At 34.8% G+C, this 19,714-nt stretch overlaps 1 protein-coding gene and 1 non-coding gene across 11 annotated transcripts in view; both read right to left on the bottom strand.

Moving 5' to 3' along the window:
• DLG1 (discs large MAGUK scaffold protein 1) overlaps nucleotides 1–19,714 on the bottom strand; it is a 272,972-nt gene that overhangs the window by 122,813 nt on the left and 130,445 nt on the right. For 7 of the 10 annotated variants that reach the window (XM_042955806.1, XM_042955805.1, XM_042955808.1 and 4 more), the window contains one exon: nucleotides 406–504. The exons of the other annotated variants lie outside the window; for them this stretch is intronic. In XM_042955806.1, the coding sequence (XP_042811740.1) occupies nucleotides 406–504 (99 nt within the window). The remainder of the gene's footprint in view (nucleotides 1–405; nucleotides 505–19,714) is intronic. 10 annotated transcript variants of the gene reach the window in all.
• LOC122198992 lies at nucleotides 12,890–12,992 on the bottom strand. Its single transcript, XR_006193275.1, has one exon. It is a non-coding gene; the product is annotated as a U6 spliceosomal RNA (small nuclear RNA).

The following is a 19,714-nucleotide window of genomic DNA, read 5'->3' on the forward strand; positions in this document are numbered from 1 at the left end:
AAAGAAGATAAATATATATCGGGAAAAAAAAGCTATATAAAATGACACATCCACTATAATATGAGGATGACGACTTTTATTATCTATAGAAACTAAAATTCCTAAAGCAAATAAAAACCGGTTTAAACAATTTACAAGTACAAAAGGCATGATAACGAATCTAAGGAAGTTTAATATTATGAAGTTCAGAATGTGTCCTATTTCATAGTTAACCTAAAAATATGGCAAGTATTGAACCCATTTTATATTAAATCCCAAATATTTAATTCTCTAAAAACACCAACTGAACCCCAAAGTGAATTACTAAGTCTAACAAAGAAACAGTTAAAACAATTTGAAAAGAATATAAATGAAACATTAAAAGCAAATGAAATTTTTATAAAGAAAAAAGAAACTAATAAAAACCTGTGGTATGGTGGGTAGGATGACAGTATTCTCAGCAGGGACTGGCAGGACAGGGATCACAGGGACAGTGGGAGAAGAGGGAGGTACAGCTTCTGTTGGCTAAAAATCATCAACGACAAAAAATCAGGAAAATACCAAAATAAAAGAAAAACACATAACAAAGTTTGTCATAAAGTATAGTTTTCAGAAATAACTGAGAAATAAGTAAAATATTAATATGTAACTTTAATTGAGAAAATGCTCTCCAGAAATTACTTTAGAAATCATTATATGACTACTAAAAATTTTAGTAACTATAATTAAAATGGGTGACTACTTTCTAGATGTTTAAATGAAAATAATAAAAGATAGTGACCTAGACTATATTCCTCTTCTAGGAGACAAAACACTCACTTTATAGACTACAAAACATTTTTCCAGCATTCAGAAGCTATCTGACTGCTTTCCTCCTTGTATTCAAGGTGTGAAATGTAATTTTATTAGCCCATCAGACAGGCAGGCAGTTGGGGCTTAGAAATTCACAAAACAGTCAAAGGACTTAAAAACTGAATCTGTATCATTTTTTTATATCTATGCTATTGACCTCTACAAGAGAACTGTAATAACCTGCCTTAAAATTGCCTTTAAAGTCATTAATTCAACTACCATTCACTGAGTAACTATTATATGCCAGACATTTTCTGGAAAAAATTTAAAAAGTAAGAACTTTAGTGACATAATTTAAACGGAATTTTTCTTTACACTCAATTACTTTATCTGGATTGATTCAATTAATTTTACAAAGATATAAATGGAACACAGAAGAGGTGTTTTGTATCAAGTCCTAATCCCTATAAACTGAATTCATAAACATTTGCTATACCAATAACATATACAGATATGTTATTTTCTTACATATATAAGAAAAACATTAAAACCAAATTGATAACAGGACACTGTGCATTAAAAGAAACTTAAAACAAGAAGAACAAATTTGCTGAAGAACTATGCTTTTTCTAACAAAGAAATACAAAATAAAATTACAATGCTGACTTTCTCGTTTCTCAAATCAATCAGTTAAAATTTATCAAAAATGTATGAATTCTCCAACATTAGTGCTGGGACAACTGGATATCCACATGCAAAAAAATTGAAATCAAAGCACTCTTGCACCATATACAAAAACTAATGAGAAATTAATCAATGACCAAAATAGAAACACTAAAACCATACTCATAAAATCAGAAAACATAGGGGTAAAATCTTCATGACCTCGGATTTCACAGTGGATTCTTAAGTATCATATCAAAAGCGTAAGTGACAAGAATAAATGAATTAGACTTCATCAGAATTATAACCTTTTGTGCATTAAAGGACATTATCAAGAAAGTGAAAAGACAACTTACAAAATAGGAGAAAATGTTTCTAAGTCATACATTTGATGCAGGTTATAAAAATCCAACAACAAAAAGATAAAAACACAATTAAAAAATGGGCAAGGACTTGAACAGACATTTCTCCAAAGGAGATAAACAATTGGCCAATAAGCACATGAAAAGATACTCAACAAATTATTAATTAGAGAAATGCACATCAAAATTAGAATATATCACTTCACACTTACTAGGAGGCTGTAATAAAAAAAGGAAAACAAAAATAGAAAGAAACAAGTGTTGGTGAGGATGTGCCGAAACTGAAATCCTCAGAAACTGCTGGTAGGAATGGAAAATGGTATAAGCTCCTGTGGAAAACAGTTTGGTGGTTCCTCAAAAAAAGCTAACCATACATAGTATTACCACATGACCCAGCAATTCTACTCCTAGGTGTATATACTCAAAAGAACTAAAAACAGGGACTTGGATACTTTTTTTTTTTTTGAAGTTTATTTATTTATTGAGAAAGAGAGGGAAAGAATACCAAGCAGGCTCCATGCCCAGAGTGGAGCCTGATGATATGACCGTGAGATCATGACCTGAGCCGAAACAGAGTTGGACGCTCAACTGACTGAGCCAACTAGGCGCCCCTTGGATACTTTACATCATTGTTCACGGTAGAAATAACCCAAGTATCCATCAACAGATGAATGGATAAACAAAATGTGGTATATACATATAATGAATATTATTCAGTCATAAAGAGGAATGAAATTCTGACCCATGCTACAACATGGATGTATTTTGAAAACATTGTGTTTTCAGGTGAAATTAACCAGACACAAAAGACAATATTGTAGGATTCCACTTACATGAAATGTTTAGAGTAGGTATATTCATAGAGATAGAAAGAAGTTACCAGAGGTTAGGAGAGAGAAGCATGGAAGTTATTGCTTAAATGGTACAGAGTCTGTGAGAGGTGATAAAAAGGTTTTGGAGATAGATAATGGTGATGGATACAACAACGTGAATGCAATTAATGCCAAAGAATTATACAGTTAAAAAGGTTAAAATGAAAAATTTTGTTATATATCTTTTACCACAATAAAAAAACCTCAAAATAAATTAAAAATTTTTTAATGTTTATTTATTTTTGAGAGAGAGAGAGAAAGAGTGCGAGTGGGGAAGGACAGAGAGAGAGGGAGACACAGAATCCGAAGTAGGCTCCAGGCTCTGAGCCATCCATATAGAGCCTGACATGGGCTCGAATACATGAACCATGAGATCATGACCTGAGCGGAAGTCAGATGCTTAACCGACTGAGCGACCCAGGCACCCCTCGAAATAAAATTTTTAATGCATGGAAACAGGTCCCTTCTCACTGCTGTTGGAAATATAAATTCATACAAACTTTAAGGAAAGCAATTTAGCAGCAATTATCTATAGCCTTAAAAACATCTAAACTCTTAGACTTAATTCTGGCAATCTATCCTAAATGAATAATTTAAAAAAACAAATGTTCTAATAGTCTTATTACATTCTACTGACCATTGTTTATACTTGGGGAAATATGGAATACCCTAAATATCCAAAGGTGCTGGAATGGAATGGTTACATTTACAAATAATGATAATTATGTAAGATTAAATATTATACAACAATTAAAAATCATCTGTAAGAACAGTCTGTATGTCAATAAAGCCCCTGTAGGTCTGGCTTGGGACTCCAGTCACCAATTATATATTGTTTCCATACAAAAAAAATCTTCAAATTCTATATTATAAGTTTAAAATGAATAACTTAAATGCTAATCAATTTTCAGTGGAATACTTATACGACTTTTTAAAAATGTTTGAAAACCCAGAGGTTCTGACTCCAAATTTATAACGAAGTATAAGAAAAAGATACTTTTAAAAGAGCTGCCACTTGATCACCTAGGTATAAACACAGAAAATGAAATGAATCCCATCTCTACTTAAACAATACTTAGAATTAATTGCAGATTGTTTGCTGACATAATTGGGAAGTATGAAAATTAGATTTCTAGAAGATAATAATGATAGAATATCATCATGCAAAGCCAACCAAAGTGTTGGTGTAGGCAAAGACTTCTTTAACAGGAAGGTACAGATTGTTGAAACCAAGCAGGTGAAGACAGCATCTGAATGCAGGGAGTAGAGGGGTGGCAGCAGTCTAGCACAGGGTGCTTGGAGCTTGAGCAGGATATGGGCAGAGTGGTGCCAGGAGCCTGATGTTTTTCTGGAAACCAAATGTGACAAAGACATTATCTATGTGGCAGTAGCAGTAGTCTGGTATGAAGTGTAGGAGCCTCAATGGAGTAAAAAGGGGGTTTGTTGGAGCTTGAGCAGAGTAAGGAGGTTGTCAATGGGTGATTGCTTACATACAGGAGATTTTGATCCAATAAATAAGATAATGGGAGCAAGATTCCTCATGTCAGAGAAGGGAGTTAAAATATGGAAAGGGAAAAAATTAGCATGATACCTATGGTTTTAGAATAGAACTGAAGTTAGAATAGAACTGGAGGTTAGCATGAATGCATGGTTTTCAATATATATAGACGAACACAGGAATACAGACATAAATGTGTGTGTTTATATGTACATATATTCCCTTGTTCTGTCCACAGAGAATATCTAGGGGCAGTAATATTCCAATAGCCTGAACACACCTATCACTCAGATTATGGTTTCTAAATATATATTCTGAAATAAAAAAAAAAAAAAACAATATAGGAGTCTTTGGAGAAATGGCTGAGTCCAGTGCTAAAACTTAGCCAAGTATAATATGAATCTAAAACATCCTGTTGTGCCAGAAAATATAGAACTGCTCAAGGAATAATGAAGGCATGACAAAAGACACAGAAGTTAGCTTGAAGGGTTTTCATCAGTCAGACCAGGAACAATTTGAGAATCAAAATAAAGATAACAATAGCATACAATCCACTATATAAAACAGGATTCCAAGAGTCCATACTGATTTAATAATTACAAGAACACATGAACAGAAGAGAGAGCATTTCCTTAGAGTAGAATGCCAACTAAAAAATGTATAAGGAATTATGGAATTACAAAATCATTTGGCAACCATCACAGTAATAATATATTACTATGTATTACACAGTAATAATACATACATCAATAGATGCAAAAATTCCACTGCTGCTGAAGGAACCTTCTATTTCATTCCAGCAGATGAAAATTTAAAAAGGACACATGGATGCACACAAGTTATCTCTCTTAAAAGCTTTTATTAATTACAGTAAAGAAATCTACTAGGTACTACCTTTTTTTTTTTAAAGTTTATTTCTTTATTTTGAGAGAGGCAGACACAGCACAAGTGGGCGAGAGGCAGAGACAGAGAATTCCAAGCAATCCCGATGCGGGGCTTGAATCCACGAAGCCTTGAAATCATGACCTGAGCCGAAACCAAGAGTTGGACCCTTAACCGACTGAGCCACCCAGGTGCTTCTCTAACAGATACTATCTTAATCAGAGTTAACATCACCAGGGATGGCACAAATCAAAATCATGCTGATAGGCTATAATAAGAGCATATCACTTCTGAGAAATTCCAATCGAAGATGCATAACCTGAATCTAATCACTGAACATCTGATACATTACAAAATAACTGGCTTTAGTCATCCAAAGTATCAAAGAAAAAAAGTCTAAAGTTTATCATTATTTTTTTGTAATTTCAGTTTTATTTTTTTTAACAGCTTTGTTGAGGTATAATTGATATACAAAAAACTGCACATATTTAATGTATACAACTTGTAGAGTGTGAACATATGCATTATCTGTGAAACCATCACCACAATTAAGGTAGCAGACATATCTATCACCTCTCAAAGTTTCCTTATGCCTCTTTAATAGGGTCAGATATTAGCTGATTAATGATCTATTTTAATATTAAAATAAGGCAAAGCTAAATGCTTATGTCAACTTTCAAGGTCAAGCATGAAAATTTCCTCCACTGGGCAGTAGACCTCTAAAACCCTTTATGATAAACTATAAATCCTTTAATATTACATTCAAACTGGCTCTAAGTGTCTTTAAAAAATCTATCTCCTTTAAATAAGGATCTAAATACCATTTTTTAAAAAATCTTAAGACAACTTATACTATCTGAATCCACCCTCCCCCCCCTTCTGTGTAGGGCAAGTACTTTGAAAAGAACATATGCCTCTGCCAGTTTCTTAAGAGAAGCAAACCCTTCTGAGAAAAGCCTTCAAAAACAAATGACATATCAATATATAAAATTTCCTAGCCTTAGCTCATAACAACTTCAGGTAACAAAGAATTACAGAACAACAAAATAATTCATTTAGTTCATCTGAAACAAAAATACAGCCCTAAACAAATAATAGATAATCAAATGAAGGTTCAGTAATGAGGAAGAGCATAGATGTTATATCCAGTAACACTGTGAAATGAAGAGGTAAGAGGATATTTTAAGGGCACAAATGAGAACAGGGTAGAATTCTGGGGAGTTGTAGAAGATTCTAAATTGGAAATGTCATGCTTAAGATTCTCATATAAATAATGAGACAGCAAAATACACTAACCATTATATTTGGGTTATTAGAGAAAAGGAGGAATTCAACATAAGCATTTTAAACTTGAAAGCTCTTATATACATGTTTCATTAGACAATGGTGACTATTATATACTATCATCCTTTTCCTGCTCCATTTGTATCACTCAATAAGATCAGCTCCAAAGAGTTTTGTTTTGTTTGTTTGTTTTAATCATGACCATGTGACTAACAACAGTCTCAGTTGTTTCTATCCATAGCAACACCATAGAATCATTAGTCTCTGAGGCTGCCTTCACAGACTTGTTTCCATGACAACAGAGGCTATAATATTAACAGTATCTCAAAGAACACTGCAGAAAATTATAAATTCCTGTAAAATAATTGGATTGCACATATTTTAAAAGTGCTTTTTCTATGCCAGTATCAAACTGACAGCTTATGGAAAAGTGTTTCACAATCATTTTTAGAGAAATTTCTTCATAGTTTTACATTTTAATGTAAGATCTTAAAATGATGAAAACAGCTTTTGAAATGTAACTGATTTTCATAAAAGTAGTCTGAAGCCTAATTTAGGTATAGCCACGTGCATAAAGTATACTGCACATCAACAGTTATGACCATGCACTGCCCTCTTTCACTGCCATTCATTAACAAATGTCCCTGCCTCTTCTTTAAGGTAAATCTTGCTGAGAAAGTCTTCAAAAACAAATGACATATCAATACACAATTTCCTAGCCACAGCTGATAACCAATAGAGTTGTAATAACCAATTCAGTATACATTCAGGAATCAATTCAGGAATGAATGAGTGAGCCTACCTTTACTAAATTGCATTATGCTTAAAATAGTTAAAACAGTTCTTATATGTGCATATGAATCCTGACTGATACAAGAAGAGACAGAAAGGATAATTAGGAGGCTGCTGTGATAATCCACCTGAGAGGTCATCAGTGGCTTAAACCAAATGGTAGTGATAGTGAAAATGGGGATGAGTAGTCAAATCAAGATAGATTTTGAATGTACAACTGGTATTATCTGGTAACTAATGGGAAGTAAGGAGTGAGGAAGGACTATTAAGAATAACACCCACAATGGCCACTAAAAATGATCTTTTCCATTATAGTTAGACCCAAGTGTAAAAGACTTGCAAGGCTCTCTGAATACATTTTCAAATGTTTTCTCACTAGATTATTTATTAAAATGACTTTCATAGCATAAGATGAAACTCTGAAGAAAGTTAACTGAAGCCACACTACAGGATAATTTACAATTGTTTATATCTTACACTAACATGTTACATGAATGAGGTAAACTGAGCTTAGAATACTAAGATTTACACCACACTTAGGGAAAATGAAATACATGAATTAGCAAATCTTTTGTTATCGATATCTTACACAACAAGGAAAAGTAATTACTCTTGTGCCAGTTGTGTTAGTAAGTACCTTATATTTTGTTTTTATATGGCATAGATAATATTCTTAATCCAAATTCCTTTGTTTAGAGATCCACTATGCCACAATGAGATATGTTTCTCTGATGTAATGTCAAAGAAGCTATCTTAGAAGGGGGGGCAGAAAACAAAACAAAACACAAAAAACCTGGCAAGTTTTTTTTGCATGTTAATGTAAAGATAAAATACAGTACGGTATATTTATCAAAACTCTGCTTGGGAATCACTGTACTCAACAGGAGTCCAGTATCTTCAGAATAAAGGTGTTTTTCATTATTTAAATCTGATTTTTTGATTCAAATGACTTTTTTGCCACAGTTACTGTGGATACCTTCAATATAAATTGGTGCAGTGGAAAAAAAATGTTATTTGAACAAGCTGTATGGGACATCCATGTCATAATTATCTCAGAAGCAAATGTCAATAAACTAGATACATTTTAAAACAAATCACTAAGGTGTTAAATTACAAAGTTTTGATTTTAAAATAGCAAAGGGGAGATAGGAAAATAGACCTAATGATTAATAATCCTATTACAGAAACATGGGTAAAAATCTGTTACTTTACACAGACAGATCACCTGATTCATGAATCTATTTCTGCTTACAAGATTCAGGATACTGAGTTAAAGTTTATCATCCTTTTATTATGAGAAAATGGCATTCTATCAGCATTCAGCTGGTCACTCTGTACTGGTAGAAGGATGAGTTAACAACCACTAAAAATTTAAAGTAAACAGAGACTTTAAAGTTGGATTTAAAGATATGATTACTTAATTTAATACGTAGGTATGAAACTACCAACTGCAATATACTTTTTTTAACCCGATTTTTTATCAGAATATGGTTAGAGAAACCCGCACAACCATGGACTTTCATGATTGAAACAAAAAATGGGCTCTCAATCCTTAATAATAATCATGCATTTACCCTATTCTATTCATTCTTCTATAAGTCCCTAACGATTCCAGCCCCTGCTGCCTTTCTTCCATTCTCCTACCACTTAGTGTTTCAGCCATACTGACCTCCCTCCTGTTCCCCAAATATCCTAAACATGTTCTGGTCTCAAGACTTTCATTTACTATTCCACTGCCTACAATGCTCTTGCCCCAGATATTCACATGGCTCAATTCTATTACTTCTTTCATGACTTAATTCAAATATCAAATATATATAGCAGTTACTGCTAAAAGACTTTTGTGTGCTTGGGTAGCCACTACAATCAGAAGGTGTTCAACAAGATGTTCTATCATTGATGAACTTAGAAGTTTCAAGATATAAAAAAGTCAAAATATTGCCAATTTAATGTTGTCCTTTATCTAGCAATAGCTAATTGCCTAATAATGTCCTATTTGAAAATAAACATGTCTTGCTCAAGTACATTTGTTCAGTAGATTTGCATCTCTCTCTCTCTTTTTCTAATATTTTATTTTTAAGTAATCTCTACACCCAATGTAGGGTTGGAACTCACAACTATAACATCAAGAGTTACATGCTCTTCTGACTGAGCCAGCCAGGAGTCCTTCATCTCTTTCTTTCTTTTTAAAACTGTATTAGGAAGTATTTCTCATTGACAGCTCACATTTAAAACCTGTGGTGCTCATCTTCCAAACTTCTAGGTTCTAGTAATATCAACTTGCCCCTAGGCCCCTACCACATGTGGTAGTTGCTTCCTGTGGTTACTATCTCTGTTTTACTTTGGTGTTTTCATTTTTCCTTTTCAGTTCTCCAATTCTTTTTTAACTACCCCCCTATATTACATTCTGTTAAAATACTTGCTATAGGGGCGCCTGGGTGGCGCAGTCGGTTAAGCATCCGACTTCAGCCAGGTCACGATCTCGCGGTCTGTGAGTTCGAGCCCCGCGTCAGGCTCTGGGCTGATGGCTCGGAGCCTGGAGCCTGTTTCCGATTCTGTGTCTCCCTCTCTCTCTGCCCCTCCCCCGTTCATGCTCTGTCTCTCTCTGTCCCAAAAATAAATTAAAAAAAAAAAGAAAAACTTGCTATAGTTCCTGTTTTCCTGGCTGGACCCTTGTCAAGGTTACTAATACTCTGGCTAAAACATACATAATTCTTTATCACTCTATATTAGGTTGTTTCTCCTATCTCTAGATTCCTCACTTAAAAAAACAGAATATTTTGTGGAACTAATGATAATGGTGGTGATAAAGATGGTAATGATGATGAGATCAGGTATTATAAGGGTTTTGCTTATACTGTCTCATTTAATTCTCACTAAATCTTGATGCAGGAAACATTTTCATCCCTATTTTCTACAGGTGGAGGAAACAGACTCTGAGAATTCAGGTGTATTTGTTCAAGGTGCCATGGGTAGTAAATGGCAGAACAGAGATTTAAAACTCAGGCTACCATCTTCTAGAGACAGTTTGCTCAACCAGTATACTACACTGTGTCTTTAAAATACTTCAGAAGGAGTTATGTTACTATCATATTTTACTGCAAAGACAATATATAATATCATAGAAAAGAAACAAAATACTTCATCAATCCTTAGCTCAAGGACTGGCAAACATTTTCTAAAAAGGGCCAGGTAATACATATTTTAGACCTTATGGACCATGCAATTTCTGTTACAACTACTCAACTGTGCTGTAGTAGCTTGAAAGTAGCCATTGGCAATACACAAATAGGCACAGCGGTGTTCCAATGAAACTTTATTTACAATAACAGGTGGCAGGCGGGATTTGTGCTGACTCCCATTTTCGTGATTTAAAAACAGAAAAAAAGGCTGATTAGATTGATGGAAAAAAAAACAGAAAAAGACTTCAAGATACCTAGGCAAGTTTTTACTAACTACAGTTGTTTTAATTCTGCTGCAATGTTTACTCTATGATAAATAAGCAACTCCTCCCCTAAAAATATGGAAGTAGAAAATTAAAAAAAATAATACATATGGAAATTTCAAATTTCATCTATAGTTCTTTAAAATATACTTTTTTAAAAGGCCTATATAATAAAGCAGTGTTCTTAGCATTGAAAGAATTATCAAAAAAGAATCTTTACTGTATGCAGCCTTTCAGTTTAGGAAGAGTGATTAAATGACATTTTTGGTCTGCTTCCCACTCCCACACTCCTCCAAAATCTTGCTATGGTATTTAGTATAGCTGAAGCAATTAACTCCTAAGATTGGTATGCATTTTGGATTTTTTTCCTTCTCGCTTTCCAAATACTTTCAAATGGATTTCTTATTCAAATTTATAATGCTTTGAGGCATTAGATGGTTCCACCAAGATTAGTCAGAGTTAAATAAAGAAAAACCAGGCTGGGATCTGTTTTGATCCAAATCTCAGAGAGTATCTCTTAATATTCCTTCAGGACCAATAAAAAATCTGTAAGACAACCAATTTGTCTCATTCTGTCGTAACAATAACTGCTTCCCATTCCAGAGCTGGCTCAGTCAATAGCCACTGTTTAGATTTCACAAATACTAAAAATATTGTTCAGAAATGGGACTAAGTTGGGGTTTACTGAAGGATAAAGAACTAATAGACAGGGCTCCTTTTAAGACATAAGGGAAAAAAATCTTCTAAATACATATATCTAGAGGAAGAAGAAATTGTGTTTAGGCTTTCCTAAAATTCCACTGCTTCCAGATGTCGTTGCCAGTTGGTTTATACTTGCACAAAAAAGGTCCAGTCTTTTTTGATTGACTTGCATATGCCTGTAAAATTATTACATCAGTTGGCTTATTTAAAGTTTGTTAAATAAGGTGATAATTGTAGGCTACTGTTCCCACATGGTCTGAACAACTATTTTTACCTTTATAAAAATTCTAAATTTTGATATAAAATGGAGGACTGAAATGTTATCTAAATAATAGGGCCAGGAAGTACAAAGAATAACATGGAAAAAAATCTTTAAAGAAAATGAATCTAAGTCAAATTTTAACAGTAAGAATTTAAATTCTTCATATGTATAAGAATATATATGTCTCAAATTTTTTACAGACAGCTTTGAATTACTTTTGAAATACACATGATGTTTACAAAATCTTGTAGACTTTTTTAAATTAAAAAAAATTGAAAAAAATTTAAGTCATAGTTCTACATAAAAATGGCTTGAGAAATTTACAGTGGTCAAACCATATTTAGAAGGTCCAAATTTCCTTGTAGCCAGCATCAGATTAAGTGAAAATAAACAAGTATATAACATTTGTTTATTCATTCAACAAACATTTATCAAGTGCATTCATTGTGCTAACTTTGGGGATACAAGAAAACATACATCTTGTATTACCAGCTCTTGTGAAGCTTCTGGTTCAGCAGCTAATATTTAATTTAATTTTATTTTTTGAGAGAGAGAGAGAGAGCACAAGGAGAGGAGGGGCAGAAGGAGAGAGAGAGGGAGAGAATCTTAAGCATGCTCCATGGTCATTGTGTGGGGCTCGATCTTACAACCATGAGATCATGACCTGAGCTAAAATCAAGAGTCGGGCACAACTGATCGAGCTACCCAGGCGCCCCTAGATGAGTCAGATATTTTAGGGCACAAAAATCAGATAAACACAAGATTCTACCGTACTATAAGAAAGGAAAAAAGTTTACAATGTAAGGAGAGAATAATTTTAATTATGGAATCAAGAAACATTTATAGAGATGCTTTATCTTAAAAGAATAGAAAGGAGGAGAAAAGGCCTCACTGGTGAAAAGAAACAGTGTGAAGATGGCAGAAATATCTCCTAATCTAAGGCCAAAAAACAAAATAAAACATCAAATGAAGCAGCCTCTTTCTACACCCTTTAACTTCGCATTAAAATAAATATCCCAATCCCTGTATCTATTTGTACCTGCAGCCCATTAACCAATTCTTTTTCCTCTCTCTCTCCTATGATTCTATCTTTTGTTTCAAAATATTCTTTTTTTTAAAAAAATAATTTACTGTCAAATTAGCTAACGTAGTGTATACAGTGTGCTCTTGGCTTCAGGAGTAGATTCCCATGATTCATCACTTACAGACAACACCCAGTGCTCATCCCAACAAATGCCCTCTTCAATCCTCATCACCCATTTTCCCCCCTCTCACCCCCCCACCAAAACCTCAGTTTGTTTTCTGTATTTAAGAGTTTCTTATGGTTTGCCTTCCTCTCTGTTTGAAACTATTTTTTTAAAATATGGAAGCTTCACGAACTTGCGTGTCATCCTTGTACAGGGGCCGTGGTACTCTGCATCGTTCCAATTTTAGTATGTGTGCTGCCAAAAGCAAGCACTCAGCAGCTAATATTAAATGAATCATTACCCAACTGATTACTGAAATAAACAGTTGTGATAAGTTGTGATAAGAGGTATGAAGTACAAATCTCATGAAAACAAACACTGCTTGAAAATAGGGCAAAAATGTTAGAAAGGCTGACTCTCTTATCCTGAGCATGTGCGTAATTTTTTAGCACTGTTAGTAAAACATAATTTTAAAGGTTAACTTTAAAAATTGTCTGAATATATTAAAAACATGTAAGTTGCAGCTTGTGAAATTTCTCTACCTATTTGTCCTTGACAAAAGGGCTATCTAATAATCAATCGTGACACTATACAGAAGCTACAAAGATGAATGCAACACACCTATTTATAAAAAGCTTATATAAACAAGTTTCATTTATTTAGTTCTTTAAGCTATAGCCAATCTAATATTCATTAAGATATTAATTTTTAATAGGCTTTATTTTTTATTAAGGTTTTTTTTTTTTTTTTATGCTTAGTTTTGAGAGAGACAAAGACAGAGTGTGAGCAGGGGAAAGGCAGAGAGAGGGGGGTAGACACAGACTCTGCAGCAGGCTCCAGGCTCAGAGTTCAGCCGGGCTTGAACAAGATCCTGACCTGAGCCGAAGTCAGATGCTTAACCAATTGAGCCACCCAGGAGCCCCAACAGGCTTTAATTTTTAAAGCAGTTTCTAGGTTCAAAGTAAAATCGAGCATAAAGTACAGAATTCCCATATAACCTATGCCCACACACATGCATAATTCCCCATTATCAACATTTTCCACCAGAGTGGTACATTTGTACAAATGATGAACCTACATTGATACATCACAATTACCCTAAGTTCACAGTTCACTCTTAGTGGACACTTCTTAGTGGACATTCTATGGGTTTTAGCAAATTCATGACATCTATCTACCAATATACAGAACAGTATCACTGTTCCAAAAATTCTCTTTGTTCTACCTTTTCATCCTTACCTCTTCCCTAACCCTAGGCAACCACCAATCTTTGTACTGTCTCCATAGTTTTGCCTTTTCCAGAAAGTCAAATAGTTGAAGGACAGGGTATATAGCCTTTTCAGATTGGCTTCATTCACTTGGTAAAATGCATTTAAGGTCCCTCCATGTCTTTTCATTTCTTTTTAGTGCTAAATAAATTCCTCTATCTGGATGTACCACAGTTTATTTATCCATTCACCCACTGAAGGACATTTTGGTTGCTTCCAAATTCTAGCAATTATAAATAAAGGTGCTATAAACATGTGTATGCAGGTTTTCACGTGGACATAAGTCTTCAACTCATTTAGATAAATACCAAGGAGTGCAAATGCTGGACTGTTTAGTCAAATTTGGTATCTTTTAAAGGCTTCTATAACCATTGTAAACTATTTTTTGTTTAATCTTCATCTCTATACTTTTCTCAAGTTTTCTATTGTACAAATGACTGGGTATTAAACATCACTTGAACAAATTTTTAGTGGGTACATATAGGTTCCCTGTAAGAAATTCCGTAACGTTCTTCAGTTGAAAAGGGGAACAATTAACTTCTAAATCTGAGTCATGGTATCAATCTTACCATTTGGACTTAATGACCTTTTGGTTTTTTTTTTTTTCCTTAATGACCTTTTGAATGGGCAATTAAACTTTGCCAAGAGGCAGCATCTCACAACCAGTATAATAGTTTTTATTTTAACCTATTAAAATTTTTTTCTTAATGTTTATTATTTTTGAGAAAGAGACAGAGCGTGGGCAGGGGAGGGGCAGAGAGAGAGGGAGACACAGAATCTGAAGCAGGCTCCAGGCTCTCAGCTGTCAGCACAGGGCCTAACACGGAGCTCAAACCCATGAACTGTGAGATCATGACCTGAGCTGAAGTCCAACGCTTAACAGACTGAGCCATCCAGGTACCCCTATCCTAACCCATTCTTAACTATTCTCCTAGAAACTATCCTATCAGAGTTCGCATTTCCAAAGTATTTTAAGAGGACTGTCTACTCTCTACATGTTCTAGTTTAATATAAAGGCAGTATATTACTGAATGTAACCAAGTTTATTCCTTAGAGATGAAGAAAAATATATAAATTTGATCACCTCAAAATACAACTATCATTAGGCACGAGTCTAAATGTGTGAAACATGTATTTCGAAAGATTAGGCCAATCCAGAATGGTCCAAGGTGGAGATGTCTTGGTGTGACTATTTAAACTTGCTGCCTGGTGCGAAAAACCAGCAGATAAATGGCTATAAATGATGTACCATATGCCTCTGTTTGCCTGGTAAGTCTGTTTTTATGCCTGTTGTCCCACTTTAATTATTAACAGTTCTTTCTTTCCATCAAAAGTACTCCCGTTTGATCGATGAGTTACACAGTCTTCCTAATTATAAGGAAATTGAATGGTTTCCCTCTTCTCTCCCTGCCTCACCTCCTCTTGTGTATTTCTTCCCAAACGGGTAACTAAGAAGAGAATCATCAGCTAGAGGATCAGGATAACACTAGATAAAGTGTAATATGTTTCCTAGAAGGTCTAAGGGAGAATTCAGACAAATGAAAAATTTACAGTAAAAAAGAAACAGGTAGTATTAAACGCTACAAAGAAAAAAAAATTTTAAAGGTAAGAAGAGAGAATAATGTCTGGAGTGAATGAGTACCTGCAACCTTGGATAAGAATCTTGGAAGGCCCTGTGAGAAGGCAATAGATAAGCAGATATCTGAAGGTTGTGAGGGAATAAACCATGAGAATATCTAGGAGAAAGAACGTTACAGGCAGAGAGAAGAGAACATCAAGATAAAGGCTCTGAGATGGCCTCATTTGATATATTTGAGGAACAGGAACAAGGCCAGTATACCCAGTAGAATAAGTGAGGGAGCAGTATGAAGTAGGATTGGAGGTACTGTCATGGACTTTTGGTCCATGGTAAATAAGGATTTAGGCTTTTATTATAAATTGGATTGAAAGCCATGGAAGGGTTAAAAACAAGGTATTGACACTCTGAAACGAGGATGCTGGTTGATGAGTGAACAGACTGTTGCTCTTAACAGTTTATTCTCCAAAGAATGAAGATGGGGAACCAGTTAGAGGACTACTGCTGTAGTTCAGGAAAAAAATAATTTGAATTTAGTAGTTTTAGAAATGGCAAAAAGGGGTCAGATCATAAATATAACCTGGACATAGAGCCAATAGGATTTGTTGTTAGACCGAACATGGACCAAAGGAAAAAAATAATAGAAAATGATTAGAGTTTCTGTCTCCAGCATCTCAGTGGGTGATGATGAAAGAAGATGGGGAGAACAATAAAACTAGAGATTGTTTTTGACTTGTTAGCCTTCAGAAACTTAATTCAAGTAGAGATACTGAGTAAGAAGATGTACAAGTCTAATGTACAAGGATTCGCTGTGGGCTAAAACAAATACTGATGTTATTTAAAGGCACAAGACTGGATGAGATCACCTGAAATGTGAATATAAAAAGAGAGAAGTTCAAGGACTGAGTCCCCAGGCACTTGGTTAGCAGTAGGAAGAGGAGGAAGATACTGCCAAAGAAAATGAGGTTGGGAGAGTATCAGAAGGGTGGTGTTCAAAAGTCAAATGAGAAAAGAATTTAAAGGAGGGAATAGTCAATTGTGTAAAAGCTGTTATGGTTTCAAGTAAAACAAAAACTGTGAACTGATCACTGGATTTGAAAACCTTCTCCAAAAGAGAGTTTCTGGTTGGTTGTTTTCAAAAAAAAATTTTTTTTTAACGTTTGTTTATTTTTGAGAAACAGAGAGAGAGCACGAGCAGGAGAGGGGCAGAGACAGAGGGAGACACAGAATCTGAAGCAAGCTCCAGGCTCCAAGCTGTCAGCACAGAGCCTGACGCGGGGCTCAAACCCACAAACCATGAGATCGTGACCTGAGCTGAAGTCGGATGCATACCCAACTGAGCCACCTGGGCGCCCCTGGTTGGTTGTTTTAATGAGAGGTATTATAAGAGGCACATATGCTGATGAGAAAATTCAGTATAGGGGGAAAGACAGATAATGTAGTGAAGAACAGAGAATTTCAGAAGTCCCTAAATAATAGTTAAAGGGACTAAGATACAGAGCAGAAGTAAAGGATGAGCTTTAAGAACACAGATAGATCATTTATTTTAACAGGCCCAGCATACAGAGTAAGACCATCAACTAAAAATGAGGGCCAGGAAATGGGTATTGGAAATTTAATGTGCAGCTTTGGAGCCAGTGTGAAGGAGGCAGAGTTGCAATGAACAAAGGTTGAATCTTATCAATGAAGTGACAGAGGGGCAAGAAAGTTGAGATAATGAAAGGCAGTATTTATAGTCATGGACCAAGGAAAATGAACAAGACAAGGAGAGAAGTTAGAGCATGAAAGGAGTGATAGATAATAAAAAGTTGAGCCGAAGGTCTTCAGAAGATAAAAAAAGAAAATCATTGTAGTAGGGGAAGTGAGCTAAAAAGAAAGTGCTAGTCAGATAGTCTGAAATGCTTGCAACTGAGATTTTGTAAGTGCTACAGTCGATGGTACTGAGGTCCTAAATATAACTATTTCAGTGTGTCACTCAAGTGAAAGAAAAAACAAGATTCTTGGAGGTAAGGAGATCAAAGAATTGAGAAGTCAAGATTTTGGATAAATTACACAAGGATACTGAAACTCACTTAGAAAAATTACAGGATTAGTGGGCAAGAAAAGACAGTAAACCAGTTGTTCAAATCATTAATGAGTGGGAGTGACTGAGAGAAATGTAGATGACTAGAAAAGGAGGGGAAGCAGAAAATACTGTCTGATGGCACCTACATTTTTTTTTCAAAGAGAGAGGAGGTACAACCATCCATAAATATCAATGGAAGCACATTGGAAGCACAATGGAAGCAAGGAAGACATCAACTCCACTTGCTGGTCCCATGGTGCATGAGATGTGACAGATAAAAGCTCCACTTTTCCAGAGAACTATAGAAAAAAAACAACCCAGTATCCTCAGAGGAATGCCAGGCGTCTATGAGTGAAAAAAGGGTGAGATGAACCAACAGAGAAGAGCTGTAGGGTAAAGGAAATTTTGCTGATGACAAATTGGGAGTTCTAAAGGGCAGACTAAAAGGGCTTGGGAGGGTAGAGAGAAATGGGGAGTTTAAAACAGATTAGAGATATACCTGAATCACTCAGAGATAAGAAAATGAATGAGAATGATCAGGAATATTTGTATTTTTTGTGGTGAGTAAGTTCAAAAGGGATATAGGGTAGAAAATTAGTTCTGAAGGTATGCTTAGGAAAGCTTGGGAAAGGTGAATGAATAATCAATTAAATTTAGTTGTTTATTTGTGACTGGTTTGGCAATCTAAGGGAATGCTGGGAAAGGCAAAGTAAAGGAGTTGGTGGTCTCACCCAAGAGCTGAGGTGCTCTTTGGGGCCCCTTCCTTACATCCTACAGTTAAAGATGTTGAGGTCTGGGGTTCTTAAAAAAGTGCATGGCTTGTACTTACAGCTAACTTATTCCATCAACACTATTTACTGAATGAATAAAAAATGCACTACTCTAGGTGCTGTAACTCCTAATTACCTACATGTGAATTTGTCCATGGATTATCAAAGTTAAGCAATATAATAATATAATAAAATAATAGCTACTAGGCACTAAGTATGATACATATATTAAATCACTTAATAACAATTAACTTAATGAGGCTGATAATATTATCTTCATTTTTTGGACAATATATCCAATGCACAACTCTACAAATTAAGCCTTTTATAATCTAGAATGCATCTGCTTAGGACAAATAATACTCTTTTAATACAAATTAGTCTATATATTTTCCCACATGGGTATCTGAAAAGTGTTTTCCTGTATGTTAATGTAGGACAGGATTTTTCCTCTTAAAAAGTAGACTATTCAACTCTTATTAAAATTTTATTGTTCTTCTTCAGTTATGACAAGTCATCATGTCTGTTCCATTCACTCCCAAGAAAAGAACTGTGTTGTTTTCTGCTTCATTAGGCATGTCATTTGTCTGGGGGAGGGTGGAATCCTGTTTGATTATTTACACTGATCCATGTTAGGGATTTTCAAGTAGTCCAAAATATAGGAACAGTTGCTAAACACACATTCAAAGTGACCTACGACTTCACAGCTGTTCAAAGTTTATATAACTATTATACTCATTAATAAGCACTAGTATCACCCAGTAGGCAAAACTTTTTACCTAGGAGCTAATCAAGTATAGCAAAGACTAGAAATACTGTGCTGGAGTTCTTTAAAACCCTCATAAATATATAAATTGGTCCTAGACTGGAAGTGAGCTGAGTGCACTATATAAGTCGGGGAAGGTTGGCATTAAGTGATCCTAACAGGAAGAATAGAGGGAATTCTGAGGTAAGGAAATGAACGCTCGAAGCACTGTTTTTCTGTATTATTCAAAATTAAGAACTTAAGTAGAATGAAGCACAAAATAGAAAAAACTTAAACCAGAGTAAAATAATTAGAAACTCATCTTAATTTAACATTAAAACAAAACAAATCCAATGTAAACTTCCGGGATATAATCAAATGACAAAAATGAGAAATAGTTTGTAAGCTGTATAGTTATCATCATTGGGTAGAGATTCAAAGGGGTGAGGAAATCAGGCACATGGGGGATTTGTGTGGCTTCAAGGAAATACTAAGAATGGAAGGGAAGAAAAGGGAAGTACAGAAAGAAATAGGCTACTGTGAAGAACTAAAGGCACTTGTGAGGGAAGG

Source organism: Panthera leo, chromosome C2, assembly GCF_018350215.1.
Source record: "Panthera leo isolate Ple1 chromosome C2, P.leo_Ple1_pat1.1, whole genome shotgun sequence".
Classification (NCBI taxonomy): domain Eukaryota; kingdom Metazoa; phylum Chordata; class Mammalia; order Carnivora; family Felidae; genus Panthera; species Panthera leo.